Below are 21,229 nucleotides of genomic sequence, written 5' to 3'. Positions count from 1 at the left end.
TGTGAACGGCTTGGTTTCGGTTTTGACATAAACAACATCTTCCCTCGCATTTATTGTTCTCTTTTTCTGCAATATTTTGAATGGACAACGCAGCAGCGCCGCATCTAGTGGGTTCAACTGGATAGGCTAACAAAAGCATTAAAATGCAATGACACTTACATCGTCGTCGCATTTCGTGCACCACTAATAATACTGCCTGATGCACACCTAAAATTCAAATGCAACGTTTTTGCATTTGAATGTGGATTTTTATTTTAAATTCGACGAATATTCGACAGCCCTAGTAACCATGTATGAATGCATATTAGTCATTTTAACTGAACTTAGGACTGGTGGTGGTGCTTATTTGGTCATTCAGCGTTTCTGTAAAAAATGGGAAAAAACCAACAATGATACTTAAACGATAATAATAATACGAATTCTAAGAACAATATAAAACACACTAAGGATTAACTGATGTGTCGTGCACCTTTACACTAGAGTTCACGGTATGTCAAATACAGGAGCGCTGCACATCCATTGAGATGAACTGAAAAATAGCACAGAACGCTTGACGGATGAAACTTTGAAGCGCTCAGTCAGTGTTTTCAGCGAGTGAAAATATATCTGTGCTTAACTTATACTTTTTCTCCAACTCACACACTGGCGAGTAAAATCTGAGAACTTATTAGCCAGTGGCTAATATTAGACATCGTTTAGTCGTATATACGAGTGATTTACTCGCAATGTAGAGGGTTGTTCAATAAAAGAAAGCACTCTAAATGCACACACACATAGGCTAGTCTAGATTTCACTTAATGTGTCGTGCACTCTGTAGGGGTGTTTTAAATGTTTTTTGGCAAAATACTCAATGTCAAATTGCACATCGTTACAACTAGGGCTGCACGATATATCGTTTCAGCATCGATAACGCGAGGTGCGCATGCGCGATAGTCACATCGCAGGATGTGTGATGTTTATACTGAACGTTTTATTTATTCTGATCATTTTCTTTGCTCTCACACAGACACGGTGTCTACACCGGACGCGACAGCTGTACAGAGATACCCATTTTAAATAGATTTAGTAGCAGAGCTACTGCAAGGGATTGTCAGTGCTGGAAATCCATTTATCCTTTGTTGAAACTTCCATGTCATCGTGGAGAGCACAGGTCACAGTCACTTAGCAGCTGCAGACGCCACGAAAGTGCAAGCTCCCGAGGGCTTTGGAAAGAAGGAGAAAGCGGCGTGACTGGCGTTTTGCACGCGTTTTTAGGCACAACATGTGAACGGCACCAAAGTCTGTCTACCCTGGATGCGAGTCAAAGAAACCTTTGCCAATCATTTGAACTTTGTGTCAGTACGCCATAAATATAACGAGGCAGCAGTGTACTGTCGGGGATTTGTCGTGCCGTGTAGTTCCAGTGTAGTCAGTCACACACAGCATCACTGATTATAATGGGTTCTATAGTATTTTGTGAACTATGAACTAACTGCATGTTTATTTTAAATGTTTTTTTTCTGTTATTATTGGCAGAGAAATGTTGAAATTCCAGCAAATAATTATTTGTTTTTATTAGTTCTGTCAAAAGGTTTATCGTGCAATTAATCTCATCCAAAAAAAAGTTTTTGTTTACTTAATATATGTGTGTACTGTGTATATTTATGTATATATAAAATACACACCTGCATGTATATATTTAAGAAAAATTTTACGTTTATACATTAAATATATTTATATAAGATATAAATTATGTGAATATAAATATATACATGTAAATATTTTCAAAATATATGCTATGGGTGTGTATTTATATAAAAAATAAACATACACAATACACACACACATGTGTAAACAAACTTATTTTGGATGCGATTAATCACGATTGTTTAACAGCACTAGTTTTTATTATTTTATGTTTTATTGTATTTATTTTTTTTCCTAATTTATGTAATGGTTTTATTTCTTAAAATAATAAAATAAAATAATAAATTAATAAAATAAAATGATTTTGCAGCAAACTTTGTTAACCTTAGTTAACTACAATAGTTAACATGAACGAACAATGAAAAGTTCTTCTAAAGCATTAATTATTCAAAGTTAATGTTATTTTTCAAATCAAAACTTTTTTCATAATATTATTTAATGAGCCTGAGCTGACGTGAACTAACAATGAACAGGTGTATTTTTGTTAACTAACATTAACAAACATTCATAAACACTATAAACCGATGTATTGCTCATCGTTTGTTAATTTCAACACACTGATACGTTTTTAAAATCAAAACATTTATTTGTATATATTATATATAGCGGTGGGATTGATGCCACAAAGTCTGTGGGGAAACATTGTGATGTGTACTGTGTTCTTAGAAACCTCTTAGTCTGGTTCAGTGTTGTGATATGTATAGGTTTGCTGTGTGGGGGGTAGTTCATATTTAACTGCCATGACATGTAATTTCTTGGCTGTTTCCTCGATCTGTGCGTGTTTTAGGGGTAGAGAGAGTGACTGGTTGAGTTTAAGTGAGTCTGGAGGCCCCTGGGGTGTCTGTAATAGGAGCTGGAGGTGTCCTGCTGTCAAAGAGCATCTGAACAAGCTCCCACACACACACCAGACGAGTGAGGATGAGGCACTGGGAACTGTAGTGGGAACACGGTTCAAATGGGGAAGTGTTTGAGACATCTCTTGGGATCTCTAAAATACACATGATGGACAAGATGTGTGTTTTTCCATTGCTCACTCAAGTGTGTTTTTATTGATTTATTGTTCTTAAGCTCCAGTATGCATCAGACTGTGTCTGATAGGTCTCCTAAATGGGGTTTATTTTGGACAAAAACTAAGTTGTATGTGCCATTTAGAAGCTGGTAAATCTGAAATCGATGCTACCATAATAATAGACTATAATGCAACAAAGTGGTAGCCCATTTAGAAAATTGAATGGAGTTTGTGAAAGGTTGTACAGAAGATCATTTAGAAATTAGAAAAAAAAAAAATCTTTCAGGCTTTGCTGCAAGACTTTTATTTTTTTTTAATGTGTAATGCTAATGTTTTTAATGTTATTTCTTATTTTTGGTTTTATTATTATTTTTTTTTTAATGTAGTTCTAGTAAATGTAGTTGTGTAGAGGTCGACCGATAGTGGATTTCTAAGCTGCTCCAGCAATGACTGCAACCTGGAAAACTATCAGCATGGATTTTTGCGGTCAACCAGTAGTGATGTTGTGTCATGCACTACGGTGTTTCCCACAGGATTTTGTGAGACTTGTGGCAGCAGGTGACATACCACAGCAATTTGCATATTTATGACGTCATTGCATAAAGTTTGCGTTCAGACATGTTTTGGCACTTCAGATCAAGTCTTGAAAAGTGACGTCTGACTTTTATTTTGACGGCGCTGAGAACGGCAGTGCCTGAACACACAGTGCTCACTGCTCACATTCTCCCTCTTGTTTACTGTCATTGTTAACAGTTCTGTCTAATACGGATAGAAGTGTCTAATAATCAGAATGGTTAAACAAAGGAATTAATGTATACAAAAAGTATTATAACGATTGCGTTTATATTATTAATAATAATATAATAGAAAGGCAAACATATAATACTTTCTCGTTTGCCGTCAACATTAAGCAAATACACATTTATATCATTTAAACAAATCTTTTAATGACTAATGAACATTTAATTTCACAAACCTTGCAAACTTAGTCGAATCCAGCTGTGAGATCTTGTGAAGTGTGCATTTTTATCCAGCATGATCGCGTTCTCTTCCCAATGCACACAAACTTCCCAGAAGACGGAGTGCCCTGTTGGTTAGTGTTTACTTCCTTTTTTTAATTATATTTTTTATTAAATATTTACTTATTTGTGAATAATACTTTGTCATCTCATATTTTTTAATCCATTGTCAAATGATTTCAAATTTCTTAAATATTAATTAAAATTAAAAACAAATTATATCGGCTATCGCCCCCCTGCTTGCCAAGATATCCTTGTGAAGTGTGCATTTTTATCCAGCATGATCGCGTTCTCTTCCCAATGCACACAAACTTCCCAGAAGACGGAGTGCCCTGTTGGTTAGTGTTTACTTCCTTTTTTTAATTATATTTTTTATTAAATATTTACTTATTTGTGAAAAATACTTTGTCATCTCATATTTTTTAAGGATTTTGTGAGACTTGTGGCAGCAGGTGACATACCACAGCAATTTGCATATTTATGACGTCATTGCATAAAGTTTGCGTTCAGACATGTTTTGGCACTTCAGATCAAGTCTTGAAAAGTGACGTCTGACTTTTATTTTGACGGCGCTGAGAACGGCAGTGCCTGAACACACAGTGCTCACTGCTCACATTCTCCCTCTTGTTTACTGTCATTGTTAACAGTTCTGTCTAATACGGATAGAAGTGTCTAATAATCAGAATGGTTAAACAAAGGAATTAATGTATACAAAATATTGCGTTTATATTATTAATAATAATATAATCGAAAGGCAAACATATAATACTTTCTCGTTTGCCGTCAACATTAAGCAAATACACATTTATATCATTTAAACAAATCTTTTAATGACTAATGAACATTTAATTTCACAAACCTTGCAAACTTAGTCGAATCCAGCTGTGAGATCTTGTGAAGTGTGCATTTTTATCCAGCATGATCGCGTTCTCTTCCCAATGCACACAAACTTCCCAGAATACGGAGTGCCCTGTTGGTTAGTGTTTACTTCCTTTTTTAATTATTTTTTATTAAATATTTACTTATTTGTGAATAATACTTTGTCATCTCATATTTTTTAATCCATTGTCAAATGATTTCAAATTTCTTAAATATTAATTAAAATTAAAAACAAATTATATCGGCTATCGCCCCCCTGCTTGCCAAGATATCGGCATTGGCATCAGCTGTCAAAAAAACAATATCGGTCGACCACTACTCAAGTGTTCATTTTTCTAAAAAATTTGCTTTTAATTAGTTATTTGATGCTTTAAAACGGGGTGTGTTGTCATGGGTCTGCGGGAGTTTGGGGGGGAATCTCTACTGCGCAGACTCGGGCTCCAAACAAATCTCTATGGCATTTTTCAAATATTGGCATCGGCCGATAAGTTTTTCTGTTTGGCCAATGCAGTCGAGGCAGGACTTTTATTTTGACGGCGTACTATAACAATTGCTTTTATATTATTAGTAATAGAAAGGCAAACATATAATACTTTCTCGTTTGCCGTCAACATTAAGCAAATACACATTTATATCATTTAAACAAATCTTTGAATGACTAATGAACATTTAATTTCACAAACCTTGCAAACTTAGTCGAATCCAGCTGTGAGATCTTGTGAAGTGTGCATTTTTATCCAGCATGATCGCGTTCTCTTCCCAATGCACACAAACTTCCCAGAATACGGAGTGCCCTGTTGGTTAGTGTTTACTTCCTTTTTTAATTATTTTTTATTAAATATTTACTTATTTGTGAATAATACTTTGTCATCTCATATTTTTTAATCCATTGTCAAATGATTTCAAATTTCTTAAATATTAATTAAAATTAAAAACAAATTATATCGGCTATCGCCCCCCTGCTTGCCAAGATATCGGCATTGGCATCAGCTGTCAAAAAAACAATATCGGTCGACCACTAAAGTGTTCATTTTTCTAAAAAATTTGCTTTTAATTAGTTATTTGATGCTTTAAAACGGGGTGTGTTGTCATGGGTCTGCGGGAGTTTGGGGGGGACTTTGATTCCGCGGCTCCACCTCACGATCACTACTGCGCAGACTCTGGCTCCAAACGAATCTCTACTGTGCAGACTCTGGCTCCAAATGACATCATTTTTGCAAGATGACAGTGGCCATACTGAGAATGTTTTGGCTTCACTTTTCTATACTGGAAGGAAATGGAGACACGTTGTCTCCAAACTAATCTCTACTGCGCAGACTCTGGCTCCAAACTAATCTCTACTGCGCAGACTCTGGCTCCAAACGAATCTCTACTGCGCAGACTCGGGCTCCAAATGACGTCATTTTTGCAAGATGACAGCGGCCATACTGAGAATGTTTTGGCTTCACTTTTCTATACTGGAAGGAAATGGAGACACATTGTCCATCTTCTTTACAGTCTATGCTTCAGATCTGTTCTACTCTCTGAACTGTCACATACTGTAATACAACTGAATGCCCAATAAGCTGTTTCCATTTATATTTTCTGTTGTCATGAAACAAGTATAAATAGTGACAAGGGCTGTGCGATTTGGGGAAAATATCTAATTGCTAATTTTATTTTTTTGACATTGCGATTGCAAATTTTAAATCGTAGATCAAATCGCAACGTCAAGCTTTAGCTCAATATTGTCAATAATGGCAGCACAGTATGAGGATCATTACCCTGCTGAAAAAAACAATAGAAACCATCACAGAAATTCTTCAATTAAACCATTACAAAATTCCTTTTTGTTTTGAGCATTATTCCAATAGGAATTACTCTTGTTCTATTGGTTGCCTTCTGCCATATTACATCCTACCAATAGAATCCATCAAATAGACACCATTATAGTTTGCTACTCTCTGAACTGTCACATACTGTAATACAACTGAATGCCCAATAAGCTGTTTCCATTTATATTTTCTGTTGTCATGAAACAAGTATAAATAGTGACTAGGGCTGTGCGATTTGGGGAAAATATCTAATTGCTGATTTTATTTTTTTGACATTGCGATTGCAAATTTTAAATCGTAGATCAAATCGCAACGTCAAGCTTCAGCTCAATATTGTCAATAATGTGCAGCGCAGAATGAGGATCATTACCCTGCTGAAAAAAACAATAGAAACCATCACAGAAATTCTTCAATTAAACCATTACAAAATTCCTTTTTGTTTTGAGCATTATTCCAATAGGAATTACTCTTGTTCTATTGGTTGCCTTCTGCCATATTACATCCTACCAATAGAATCCATCAAATAGACACCATTATAGTTTGCATTAAAACCAATATAATTCCCATTATAACCCTGAAATCATGCTTGTCATGTGACACACAGACTGACCTATAAATATTTTAATATCTAAAAAACCAAAGCAGCACAAACAAAAATTTTAGGGGACACACTTTTAAAATTAATTTTAACCTACTTTCAGTATTATGTCATTAATGCAATCTCTAGAAGTAAGCTAACAATTTAAACTGAAATGAATGTTTCATCATGTTTCATTTATCTGACAAATAATTTTGTATTTTAGTGTCACTGGCAGCATGCTTGTCATGTGACACAGCAGCCATGATAGCACTGTATAACTGATATAGGCTTGTTTTATTTATTTTTTTCCTTTTTTCGAAATATTTCCAAACGTGTTAACTACAGGAAATATCTTAATTCTCAAATATGTGTAGCCTAATAAATGCGTTTTGCACCTTTTATAGATTGTTATTTGATCAATAAATGGTGATGGGCAAAGTAGACGACTAGTGTAATCTATTAACTACACATAAAACCCCTACTTTTTACTTAAGTAGCAGATATGGGTGTCATGCCATAACTCATGTGACACACAGCAGCCATGATAGCACTGTATAACTGATATAGGCTTGTTTTATTTATTTTTTTCCTTTTTTCGAAATATTTCCAAACGTCTTAACTACAGGAAATATCTTAATTCTCAAATATGTGTAGCCTAATAAATGCGTTTTGCACCTTTTATAGATTGTTATTTGATCAATAAATGGTGATGGGTAAAGTAGACGACTAGTGTAATCTATTAACCACATAAAACCCCTACTTTTTACTTAAGTAGCAGATATGGGTGTCATGCCATAAAATATTTTTAATACAACTGACTTTGCATTTAATGTGAATTTAATAACAATATTGTAAGTTACTAATTATAACACTTTCATTTTACAGAGAGTAAAGAACATTTACATTATCAAATAACATTTTTATTCAGTCTAGCCAGAGTTCATGCACTCTCAAAAACTCCCGTTATAATCACTTAAGCCGTTTACACTGTGAAATGAATATCTATCTCGCATTCGTACGCACATCTGCACTTTGTTGTTTCTGATGAGAGAATTCGCCAGATAATTCAGTCAGCGAGCAAGTGAACAAAACACCGTATTTCAGCAATGACTCATCTGAACGTCTCCTACTTTTTACTTAAGTAGCAGATATGGGTGTCATGCCATAAAATATTTTTAATACAACTGACTTTGCATTTAATGTGAATTTAATAACAATATTGTAAGTTACTAATTATAACACTTTCATTTTACAGAGAGTAAAGAACATTTACATTATCAAATAACATTTTTATTCAGTCTAGCCAGAGTTCATGCACTCTCAAAAACTCCCGTTATAATCACTGAAGCTGTTTACACTGTGAAATGAATATCTCGCATTCGTACGCACATCTGCACTGTTGTTTCTGATGAGAGAATTCGCCAGATAATTCAGTCAGCGAGCAAGTGAACAAAACACCGTATTTCAGCAATGACTCATCTGAACGTCTCTGATTGGCCATTGCATTCATAAGCTCAACAGCATCGTGTGTGATTGGTTATAATGCAGCGCTGTACAAACGCGTCTGTCTCTGGCACGTGCCCCCTCACTTTGAATGGGCATGACGCCTCTACATGTACTAACAAAAACATCTAAGAATGTATCTTTTATTCTCCAGTACTGAAAGCAGAACCGATAAGGGAGCTCTTGATATGCGTTGTGACGCAGCTTATTGCAAATTACCTTTTTTTTTTTTGCTCGTCTGTCATTTCGAAGCTTAAGTTACATATGTTTTTCTTTTGTTTTAATGTGCCTAACTATCAATCTGACCCTGTAGCTGCCATAATCCCACTCTGTCTCAGTGTCTCTCTCCCGTTTTGTGTTTTTTTTTAATGGTGGGCGATTACGCAGTTGGCTAGAGCAGTGCTGATTGGGGAGAACGGAGGTGCGCTCAGTCTATTGATTAGTAAGGCTGGCAGTCATGTATATGCTCTGGAACAGAGTAATATTGCGTCCACATCGCAGGCTTTGCAAATCGCAACGTCTCAAATCGCGATTCGATTTCGATTCATCGCACAGCCCTAATAGTCACTAAACACGATCCATTAATACTACATGTTAACCAGGAGTCACTCTCACTATACTCACTATATAAGAGTGGCTGTATGCGGTGGCTTTGGCTATATATATTTTTTTTTTCTCATGCAGTGCACTGCCTGTGCCTGAGTAACAAACTATGTGCATATTAACAGACGAACTATGTATATTCGTGTTTAGAAGTTTAAACACTAAGCGACAGGTGCTTGGAAATGCTGTTTTGTACTCATTTACTGATGAGTCTGCTGTGGTACGGCCAATTGAATGCGCTGCTTCTCTGCCACTCACTGCACAGAATAGACGCCGAGAGAGACGATACTGCACCGGGGAAGTACTGGTGAAGTCTTCCAACTGAATGAAAGCTAAGGTTTATCCAGAAAAGTCACTAGGTTTGTCAGTATCTTCCTTTTATGGAAAAAAGATGCTAAAAGGGTCTGAAAGGCGTGGGAGCTGATGACAACAGGAAGTGGATATTTGTGGCAGTCATTGTGGATATTGTGGCGGGCCACCACAAATAAATCAATGTATGGGAAACACTAGAAATTCTTAGTGTTGTAATATGTGTAGGTGCTGAATGCGAGTCAAAATCCATGTTTTTGTCTCAAAAACTTGCTCTTTTAAATATTAAACATAAAATGCTCTTATTTGGCTTTGTCACATCAGTGACTTCAATTACAGTAAAAATTGTGGGAAATACTGGGATTTTGACCTGACTGAAACCTATTCATCGTAACTCAGAAGAGAAAAGTGGCCATATTCAGACCTGGGACTTGCTGCAAACTTCTAAATGAAAAACTAATATCTGAAAGGAGTCCTAAGCGTTCTTCAAGTGTGTTTAACCTCCACTGCTTCTTTCCACAGCTTTCAGTCTGGATACAGAGCAGCCGGACTACGATCTGGACTCGGAGGATGAGGCTTTTGTGAATAAGATGAAAAAGAAGCTGGAGGTGGAGGCCCTGCAGTTCGAGGAGATGATTGACAGATTGGAGAAAGGAAGCGGACAGCAGGTTATTAAAAAGATTCACTGCTTAAAATGGGAACTGCAGAATAAAAAAACCTCTGGGATTTCATTCAGTGATGCTCGAAACTTTAAATTGAAAGCTGAAGTGATTCTGCTAAACCTTTCTCTATGAATTCAGGATGTCGCTGTGTGGAATCCTTAAATCCCACAAACCAGGAGTTATAAAGTTTAAATTGGTGATTGACTGATGCAGATATCTAGAGCAGTTGAAAGATGAACGGCTGTGAGCCAATGCTGATGGACCGTTGATAGTACCTTGATAGTGTATCTTTACCTTGACAGTAGAGATATTTATAATGTTAGAAAAGGTTTCTATTTCAAATAAATGCTGTTCTTCATGCTCTGTATTAATCCAATTCTTTAAAAGAAAGAAATGCATCATGGTTTGCACAAAAATATGAAGCAGCATAAACAGTTTTCAATATTTAATAATTATATATATATATATATATATATATATTATACGTAAAATGTATATATTTTATTGTTGCTAACATTATTACTACTACTAATAATAATTGCTTTGTTTGTTTACCATTTCTTTCTGTACCACAGCTGGTGACCCTACAGGAAGCGAAGCTTTTACTGAAGGAGGACGATGATCTGATCAGGGAGGTGTTTGAATACTGGAGCAGGAAGCGGAAACTGTGTAAAAATGGATCCCTCATCCCAACCATCAAGCAGGAAAAGCGGGATGGTTCCAGTACCAATGACCCCTATGTGGCCTTTAGGCGAAGGACTGAGAAGATGCAGACGAGAAAGGTGAGCAGTTCTGGTCAGAGCCATGGCCGTATCGATGTTGTTTTCCTAATCCTTTAAAGTGTCATGAAACCCCCTGTTTCAGCACTGGTCTTTCACACCTTAGATCTGAAAAATAACTGGTAAAACTGTGGAAAAGTGGGAGTGTAGAGGGTGGGAAGAGGGGAGAAAACCAGTAAGTCTAGACATAGTCTCAGAAAAATGGCTGCAGGAATTTCACTTTTCGTGGTGGTATCTTCAAATTTTAAATATAAACTCATGAGACATGTGACTTTCAACCCATTACTTTTCTGGATTTGTCCAGGACTGATTTCATGTATTTGTATATGAGGCACTTCAGTGTCTATAACTTTTTATCTTTTTGAGCATCATCAACTCTGGATGATGGATAGTAAAGCCCAAAGGGTCTTCTTTTCAAAGACACCAAAATTGTGTGTGTAGCACACTTGTTGTCAGGAACTGTTACCATTTTAAGTTAGGTAAATAATTTTCAGCTGTGAGTCCCAAAATGGGGGGTGCAGGTTAACAGGTTAATGCTGATCCTCTAACAGCCTGGATAGATGAAAGCAACTCAATACAGTGGCCACTTTGGTCGATCTGTCAGCCTTAAAAGTGTCTATATTCAACACTTTTGAACCCTTCCTTCCCCCCCGAAGTCCACACAATTTTGTAATTATGGCATCTATTAACTAGACCATGCTAACGAGCAATATTTTGACCCCTTTGGGGTAAGCTGGGTTGTAAATGCCCGAGTATGTTTTCATAGTTCATGCAATTCCAGGCAACCTATTAATATTGGTTTGATTGTTTTACTGCAAGCTTAGAAATAACTAGTTAAATGACAATGGAAAACAATACATTTACAAACCCACTTGTTTTATCAAGCTAAAGTTCTGCCAGGTTCAGCTCTTTAACTTTTTGAAGTTTGTCTCATTATGACTTGCAGGAGTTTGCCTTAATCAGCTGTTTAGTTGATGATTGTCCTTCTGTAGCATTAATAGATGACTTTAAGTTTTGAGCATTGCTGAACTGAAAAAAAAAAAAAGTTTTCATAGTTCATTACATCAGGGTCTAATAGTGATTATTAAATACAGTCTTATGGTGGATAATTAGGAATCTTTCCTCTGCTTATTTTAAAATGTTGTCAAGCATGAAAGATAAAGGGGGAGGGAGTTTCATTAAATTACAAAAAACATTGTTCAGTTTATGCTTTTTCTTTTTTTCTTTTTTTTAAAAAGGGTGCCAGAGTAGCATTTGCATAATCATGAAAACAAAGGTCCATGGTATTTGCAAAGGCATATAGGTTTGAGTCTATATCGCATCCCATTTCTGTTTACCAGATGAATTGCTTTAAAATATGAAGCAGGTTTTTCTTGATTGAGAAATATGAAATTTATATGATGCATATGTTGATTTTGTGCACATTAACGTATTTTGATGTGGTATTGAAATTAATGTTAGTGGTATTAATTTGTTACTTTTTCAAAATCATTGATATATTATTAATAACAACAACCACTTGTATTGTTCTCTTATTATTTTCATCAACAGTATGGTTTAGTAATTAAAATCATTTAATTATTGTCCGTGCAGAGGCTATTCCGTTTTATTGATCTATGGCGCATTCATTTTGATTCTTTACACGTGTAATGATGTCCAGTGACTTGTTTGCATTATTTATGCATTATTTTATTTATTTGTAAGACTTTTTTATGACTAAATTTGGTAATGGGAGAGTAAAAATATTTTTAAAACGTACACCGTTCAAACTAGGCTGCTTATGTTGAAGTGTTTGGGATGTGGCTTTTAATGATGAGACCTTTTTTGTAATCAGGCTCTCAAAAAGTATATAACAATTTGGATATAGATTTATCGGCCAACATATCGGTTATCGGCTTTCAAAAATAAAGAATAATCGGTTATCGGTATCGGCCAAAATTTTCATATCGGTGCATCCCTAATTGAAATTAATGTTAAAAAAACATGAAATGGTTCGAACACAGCAACATTTTTTTTTTTTGTTACAACTGCAGTTTGACATAAATCAAGTTAGTGTTCTAAATAAAAACCAAAGACTTTTGGTCTCCCTTTGTTCTTGTATTGTGTCATTAAAGGGTTAGTTCACCCAAAAATTTAAATTAGGCTGTGTTTAGTCCAAAAGAAGTTAAATAAAAAGCGCCCATCCATTAAAAAGAAAGTCTCTCACATGGCTCCGGGGGGGGTGAACAAAGGCCTCCTGTAGCGAATCGATGCATTTTTGTAAGAAAAATATCTATATTCAAAACGTAATAATCACTTGAATCTAGCTTGCGCTCACTGTTGTAAATGGAAGCAGTTCCGGGGGAATGATGTATGAGGTCAGCTTTGCGCATGCGCCGCTCAGAAGTGACGCACGCGGAAACGCAGAGGAGAGTACAAAACAACGGTCAAGAATTAGAAGTACAAAACGAGGATTTGTAAAGAAGAATGTCAGAGGATTTCGATATAAGCCAAGAGGAGACTGGTTTTCCTTTGCTAAAGTAAGGAAACTTTACTTCCTTTGATCCTGTAAACAAACGTTGGTTTTCACGAGACTCACTGGCACATGCGCAATGCTGACCTCATAAGTCATCCGCCCAGAGCTGCTTCTGTGTACAACTGCTGGCACAAGCTAGATTAAAGGGATTATTATGTTTTCAATATGGATATTTTTCTTACAAAAACGCATCGATTTGCTACAGGAGGCCTTTGTTCACTTTTAGGCTTTTAATACTGACCACTAAATGTTGGTTAAGTAATAATGAAGTTCACTAATGGTATCGTTCTTGGTTCACAAGAACCGTAAGAATGACGAGGCGTCCTATGAGAAGATGCTCAAACTAAGAAGGGACCTGAGTCGGGCCGTCACTATCCTGGAGATGATCAAGAAACGAGAAAAAAGCAAACGAGAGCTGCTTCATCTCACACTGGAGGTTGTGGAGAAGAGGTACGTAGACTCACTTTCAGAAGTGTTTTTATCAATGGTGTATCTGCGTGTTTGTGTTATAATGAATATACACGATCCAGCTTAACTTTACTTTGCATTTTAATATGCATAACCTGCTTGACTCCAGAATTTTCTTAATTGCTTCTATAATTGTGTTATACTGTGTGCGTGTTCATGCATATTGAGAATGGGTCATGTATTTTTAATTGGCTTAGGCATCATTGCATACCCTAATTAAGGGGCATGTTTTATATGGCTGAATGAGCAATTATGGTTCACCTTGTTTGTTCATAAAGGCCACATGATCAAGCTCCATTATTCATTTATCATCTTTAATCACTATGATATGTTGGGTAATTATATTTCAATGAGATTTAAAAAAAAAAATAATAATAAATTATAAACTATTTGTAAAGACAAGTTGCTTCCTCTAAAAATATCCACTCTTTTGCTTCAGGAACGCCATGCCGGACTTTGGCTCAGAGGTGATGGCAGAAGCACTTGCTATGGCAAAACCTGTTTACAAAATTCCCATAATACCCTTCTCCAGCAGCAGTCAGTACCGCCACCAGGACCACATAGACTTCAAAGACTACAAGGCCAGGGTGGGTACATCATATCAATGAAATCACAGTTTACCCTACTACTGTATGTTCCTGATCTTATTGGGAACAATTCATTTGTGCATGTTATTCTTTTTAACAAAATACAGTAACATAAATTTTTTACCGGACATCATCAATGCCTCTCATTGTGGCAGTAAAATGGGTTGTGAATGTTCCATATTTTCTGGAAAAATAAATCGCACTGTCATCAAAATTGCATTGAGGAAAAAAAAACAAGTCGCATCAATGTATGAGCCATATTTTATTAAATTCAGAACTACAGGTATAAAAGAAACAAATTATGGTTGCCTTCATTGTAAACATAATTTATTATAAACGCCATGCCTAACTAGATTTAAAGCAGAATTGAAACTACCTGATGGTTAAACATAAATCCAAATGTATGCGCTAGGCACACGTTTTGCTTGCTTGTCATTAATTACATCATATAATGACTAAATGTGACCCTGGAGCACAAAAGCAGTCTTAAGTCGCTGGGGTATATTTGTAGCAATAGCCAAAAATACATTGCATGGGTCAAAATTATTGATTTTTCTTTTATGCCAAAAATCATTAGGATATTAAGTAAAGATCATGTTCCATAAAGATATTTTGTAAATTTCCTACTGTAAATATATTAACTTAATTTTTGATTAGTAATATGCATTGCTAAGAATTTCATTTGGACAACTTTAAAGATGATTTTCTCAACATTTAGATTTTTTGCACCCTCAGATTCCAGATTTTCAAATAGTTCTCTGCAAAATATTGTCCTATCCTAACTTATTTATCAGCTCATGCATATTGAGAATGGGTCATGTATTTTTAATTGGCTTAGGCATCATTGCATACCCTAATTAAGGGGCATGTTTTATATGGCTGAATGAGCAATTATGGTTCACCTTGTTTGTTCATAAAGGCCACATGATCAAGCTCCATTATTCATTTATCATCTTTAATCACTATGATATGTTGGGTAATTTGTGTGTATACATAAATATTTCAATGAGATTTAAAAAAAAAAATAATAATAAATTATAAACTATTTGTAAAGACAAGTTGCTTCCTCTAAAAATGTCCACTCTTTTGCTTCAGGAACGCCATGCCGGACTTTGGCTCAGAGGTGATGGCAGAAGCACTTGCTATGGCAAAACCTGTTTACAAAATTCCCATAATACCCTTCTCCAGCAGCAGTCAGTACCGCCACCAGGACCACATAGACTTCAAAGACTACAAGGCCAGGGTGGGTACATCATATCAATGAAATCACAGTTTACCCTACTACTGTATGTTCCTGATCTTATTGGGAACAATTCATTTGTGCATGTTATTCTTTTTAACAAAATACAGTAACATAAATTTTTTACCGGACATCATCAATGCCTCTCATTGTGGCAGTAAAATGGGTTGTGAATGTTCCATATTTTCTGGAAAAATAAATCGCACTGTCATCAAAATTGCATTGAGGAAAAAAAAACAAGTCGCATCAATGTATGAGCCATATTTTATTAAATTCAGAACTACAGGTATAAAAGAAACAAATTATGGTTGCCTTCATTGTAAACATAATTTATTATAAACGCCATGCCTAACTAGATTTAAAGCAGAATTGAAACTACCTGATGGTTAAACATAAATCCAAATGTATGCGCTAGGCACACGTTTTGCTTGCTTGTCATTAATTACATCATATAATGACTAAATGTGACCCTGGAGCACAAAAGCAGTCTTAAGTCGCTGGGGTATATTTGTAGCAATAGCCAAAAATACATTGCATGGGTCAAAATTATTGATTTTTCTTTTATGCCAAAAATCATTAGGATATTAAGTAAAGATCATGTTCCATAAAGATATTTTGTAAATTTCCTACTGTAAATATATTAACTTAATTTTTGATTAGTAATATGCATTGCTAAGAATTTCATTTGGACAACTTTAAAGATGATTTTCTCAACATTTAGATTTTTTGCACCCTCAGATTCCAGATTTTCAAATAGTTCTCTGCAAAATATTGTCCTATCCTAACTTATTTATCAGCTTTCAGATGATGAATAAATCTCAATTTTGAAAAATGTACCCTTATGATTGGTTGTGTGGTCCAGGGTCACAAATGTAAATGTATAATGCTTTGAAAAGAAGTCGCAGCACATTTCAGGTGATAAACATGACTTATACAGTACTTGTATGGACATGAATCTCTCTCTTTCAGCCTGAAAAGACAGAGGTGGTCAGAACAAAGAGGAAGTACGAGAAGAAGCCCAAAATCACACCACTCTCCGCCCCATTGCATACTGGCCCCTCCCTGTTTAACCCCAAAGACCTCAACCAGTACGACTTCCCCAGCTCTGATGACGAGCCCTTTTCACAGGTACAGATGCAGGGCATTTGTTTGACTGGATATAATCACTGTTTAAAGGCAACATTTTTAATTACTTTTTTAAATCCGTGGCTTAAATTGGGGGCAGAGCTACAATATCATTCAGAAGTTTGAGAATCCAATAGCTACAATATCACTCTCTTATGCTTGCCAATGCTGTATTTACTTGATCAAAATACAGTAAAAGCCATAATATTGCGAAATGTTTATGCATTATAAAAATAGAAAATAGTTACTTTAAATATTCTTTCATATATTTTTTCTATTCCTGTGAAGCAAAGCTTCATTCATAAGCATCATTACTTCAGTCTTCAGTGTCACATGATCCTGCTCAAGAAACATTTTTTATTTGAAATCTTTGAAATTGAGATCTTTTGTAACATCGTAAATGTATTCACTGTCACTTTTGATCAGTTTAATGCATCTTCACTGAATGAAAGCAATAATTGAGGAAAATACTCTTACTGACCACGAACATTTGAATAGTAGTGCACAGAAACTGCACGCTTCACATTTCAATTAATTAGATTTTGTAATGTTCATTTGAGAACTGACATTTTTTATTTGAAATCTTTGAAATTGAGATCTTTTGTAACATCGTAAATGTATTCACTGTCACTTTTGATCAGTTTAATGCATCTTCACTGAATGAAAGCAATAATTGAGGAAAATACTCTTACTGACCACGAACATTTGAATAGTAGTGCGCACAAACTGCACGCTTCACATTTCAATTAATTAGATTTTGTAATGTTCATTTGAGAACTTTAGACTTCTTTGTTCATGAAATAAGTGCATAAAAGACTTGCTGTTCCTGTTGTGCAGATACATTCTGGGTCATCAGAGGCCGAGGAAGAGAACGAGCCCGATGGAGCGTTTGCCTTCAGGCGGAAAGCAGGATGTGTTTATCACGCTGTAGGTGTCGATCGCTGACCTCATATCTCATACCTTGCACTTCCTGTGTTACACGTCCTTTCATCGTTCCTCTTTCCTCTCCACTATTGTTCTGCACCTCAGCATATCCTGATGTACATTACAGCCATGAAGACACTACAGCGCTGTTTCAAATCTCTTGAGAGGCCAGTTTTGCAGCTGTACCTTTAAGATGTCTATGTGAATTATTTGTATGATTGACAAATAAGTATTCAATATTTTAACCAAGTCACAGGCCGTTATTCCCTGTATTTCATTTCCGGCTTCATTTACTCTTTTCTCTGTACTTTGTTTCATTTACAATTTTCTGTCACATTCTCATTTGGTTTGTGTTGTTCCTGCAGCCCCGTTTGGATCAGAGCGGCGACTGGCCCTGGTCTGGAGAAACAGAAGGAGGGTCATGTGACCCGCAGTTTCGGTACTCCCTCACCACTCTCACCATTCCCCGCTGCTGTGTCGGGTTGGCACGGCGTCGGGTGGGACGGGGTGGCAGGTGAGTCAAGTCGGTCTCGTTCTGACTGACTTCTTGAATTGTACTTTGCGTTTACTTAATCATATTTAATCTGTTCCTCAGGTTTCTTCTGGACCGAGCCTATTCAGATTTAAATGGATTATTCCAAAGTCTGGACTCTGATTCAGAGCCGGAATTCTCCTTCCCTGCTTCCCCTCTCCACCCGGAAACCACTTCCCAGACCGTTACCTCATCCTCTTCTTCCTCTCATACCACGTATTCAGACCTGAGGCAGATCCGCCGAAATATCAAAGCGTGCCGCTGGAGGCACTTTAAACCACGGACACTAAGTAGCCTATCAGGCGCAGGGGATGCGCTGTTACGGAGACCATTTAGGGGGTTGGTGAGGGGCGGCGCGGGGCCGGGTGGCAGTACACTGGGCAGAACAGCAGGCACGGGACCACCCGCAGTAGGTGAGTGAACTCGCACAGTAGTGTGCATGCGAAGTGCTGGAACTGTTTGTTTGCTCATGTTTAATTCAGCATCGTCAATGAAGTCTGGAAATAAACACAGAATGATTGACGGCTATTATAATTGAAAAAGCTCAGTGTTTGCTGCAGCGATGCTTGGGAATGATATTTTTAGGCCCTTCATTGCTAGTGCACTTTTCTCTAGGGATAACTACTCGGTAGGCTGTTTAAATGATTTAGGGAAGATTTTAAGGAAGCTGTGTATAATTCCTCTGATTTAATATTGTGTCTGCTGTACACAGTGAAGCAGTGCAAGGGTTGAGATGTGTTTGATTTCAACTTTTTAACTTGCTTTTAACTCCTCACGCTTGGAGTGCGAAATTGATGAAATATGGAGATGAAGCATCATGGCCAAAAATGTCTGTTTGGATTTGCATAGTAAGAGCAATCTATGTAGTGGCTTTTCCAATGGGTACATTTTCTTAATTTTTGGTATTTTGTTTAATTTATTGTATTGTTTTTATTATATTGTGTTGTAATTTTTTACAAATATTTATATTTAATATATATTTGTATTTATTTTTATATTACTTTATTATATTATTGTTTATATAGCTTTTTATTTTACACACACACACACACACACACACACACACACACATATATATATATATATATATATATATATATATATACACGTGTGTGTGTGTGAAATAAAAAAATTAAAATTATATGTAAAAAAAAAAAATACAATTCGTTTTTCAAGGTTTATATTTAAATTGCTATAATTATATTGTTAGCCTTTATCATATATTGCTTTAGCTTAAAGCAGGCAATTTCTTTTTTTCTTTTTTTTTCTTTTTTTTATGCTTTGAAAACACAAATATTTGGATATAATGCAACATATGCAAATATGTTTGATTTTTGACTCTTCTTTATAGTAAAACATTTGGGCACCTCTGGCTTATGTTTGGTCAATGTTTTCAGAGTGTTTTGTTCACATGGCTGTAAAAGCATTACTGAGCCGTTTGCAGGACCAGACATTAACATTAACCACTTGATTTTAGTGTTTTATTAAATGCAACTGATTCTCAGTTTCCCAACCCCACATAAGAGTCTATAAATGTCTTGACCAGTGAATAATTTCATATACAAAATATTTAAATGAGGACAAATCGATTGCAACATTTGGCTCATCGTTGACAAAGGAAAGCAATAAACCAGAAGCAAATGTTCATCAGATGCACAGCTGCAGCTTTTCATAAAATCTCATTAAATGCGTCCAGCATTAAATGAAACTCATTCAGAGCACAGCGTTTGGAAATGATGCAGTCTATTCTCGCTCCAGTTTTTAATTTCATCTACATGGTTGCAGCTCACTTGTTGTCCTCTTTTTGATGAGAAACCTTTATAATGCTGTCGTTTCAGTAACTAAAATGATCCGCATTACATTGAGAGAATATATTGATTTGATTGGTTTCTTCTTAGCTAGTTTAAATGGAAAGAACAGTAAAATGGACCGTTTGCTGAATTTGACCCTGTGTGCAGTTCATCAGTGCACGTTATTCTAAACAAATGTTTTTTTAATACTTCAGCAAAATAGTGACTTTCACCAACTTTGAAATGGCATTTCTGTGTTTCTGATGCAGTGTTTCCCCTGCCATTATATTAGGGGGCGCCCTGCCCCCCCCTTGAAGGTCAAGTTAATTTTATTTAATTTTATTTTCTGTGTCACGCCAGATCACAACAGAAGTCATTTAAGATTACCTTTCCTGTAGAACAGGTCTATACCTTGTTTTTACTAAACAAACTAAATAGCCTTATGTTATTTATCTTATTTACACGACGGCATGTCATTTTTGTCTCTACATCGTCGTGCGTTTACGATTTTCCTCTGCTCTCTGTATTGCGCACAGTGGCGTTCCGGCCCGATGTGTACGCACACACACCGGTAGGGCGCTATGATTTCCGCAATGCGGAAAACACAGACGGAATCGCGGAATCCAGTCATGAAAACGAGAATTTACTGTGTAAGGCGGAATGTCACAGAATTTGTCAAACTTTAAATGAATTAATCAAAAGTAGGTGATTTACACTTAAATATGGACTAGTATCTGTAAATATTAAGCTACAAAAAGACTATTTAAACATGAATCCTGCATGTTCTGCGTGTCAGTGTTAATGAATGATGCAGACGTGCGGTTTTGTTTACTACACTTCTACTGAAGCGCGCGAGCGATAATAGCGCGTGTCGTCTCACTAAATGAGGACATAAATACATGAACATCTCCAAAACTCCTCTGAGAGTTACTTCATGAGCATTTTACTATTTCATTTGAGTAAAAATGGCCTCATATCACAGAAATGTAAAGGTATTCACGTCAAAATAAAAGTTCGGATTAACTTGAAGACACTGTGCCAGAGCTATTGTTCAGTAGAATGTACATAATACTACTAACACTATTAGTACTACTACTAAAATTATGAAAACTTTAATTTTTAAGGAATAATCACACAACATTTCTTCCATGTTTTATTGCTTTACTGCAATTTAACACCCAACTCTGTTGCAAATGTATTTTTGT

The 21,229-nt window shown here is 36.0% G+C and overlaps 1 protein-coding gene across 4 annotated transcripts in view; it reads left to right on the top strand.

Moving 5' to 3' along the window:
• Window positions 1-21,229, top strand: part of LOC107582192 (enhancer of polycomb homolog 1-like) — a 56,814-nt gene that overhangs the window by 22,189 nt on the left and 13,396 nt on the right. For all 4 annotated transcript variants that reach the window (XR_001608919.1, XM_016267938.1, XM_016267939.1 and 1 more), the window contains exons 3-10: window positions 9,925-10,070; window positions 10,640-10,846; window positions 13,660-13,808; window positions 14,266-14,413; window positions 16,623-16,781; window positions 17,616-17,705; window positions 18,068-18,216; window positions 18,298-18,647. Coding sequence is in view for 3 of the 4 variants with exons in the window: in XM_016267938.1 (XP_016123424.1) it covers window positions 9,925-10,070; window positions 10,640-10,846; window positions 13,660-13,808; window positions 14,266-14,413; window positions 16,623-16,781; window positions 17,616-17,705; window positions 18,068-18,216; window positions 18,298-18,647 (1,398 nt within the window). In the remaining variant the exon portion in view is untranslated. The remainder of the gene's footprint in view (window positions 1-9,924; window positions 10,071-10,639; window positions 10,847-13,659; window positions 13,809-14,265; window positions 14,414-16,622; window positions 16,782-17,615; window positions 17,706-18,067; window positions 18,217-18,297; window positions 18,648-21,229) is intronic.

The sequence above is a fragment of the Sinocyclocheilus grahami genome, unplaced genomic scaffold (genome assembly GCF_001515645.1).
Source record: "Sinocyclocheilus grahami isolate Dianchi unplaced genomic scaffold, SAMN03320097.WGS_v1.1 scaffold41.1, whole genome shotgun sequence".
In the NCBI taxonomy this organism is placed as follows: Eukaryota; Metazoa; Chordata; class Actinopteri; order Cypriniformes; family Cyprinidae; genus Sinocyclocheilus; species Sinocyclocheilus grahami.
This window is presented reverse-complemented; position numbering and strand designations above follow the sequence as displayed.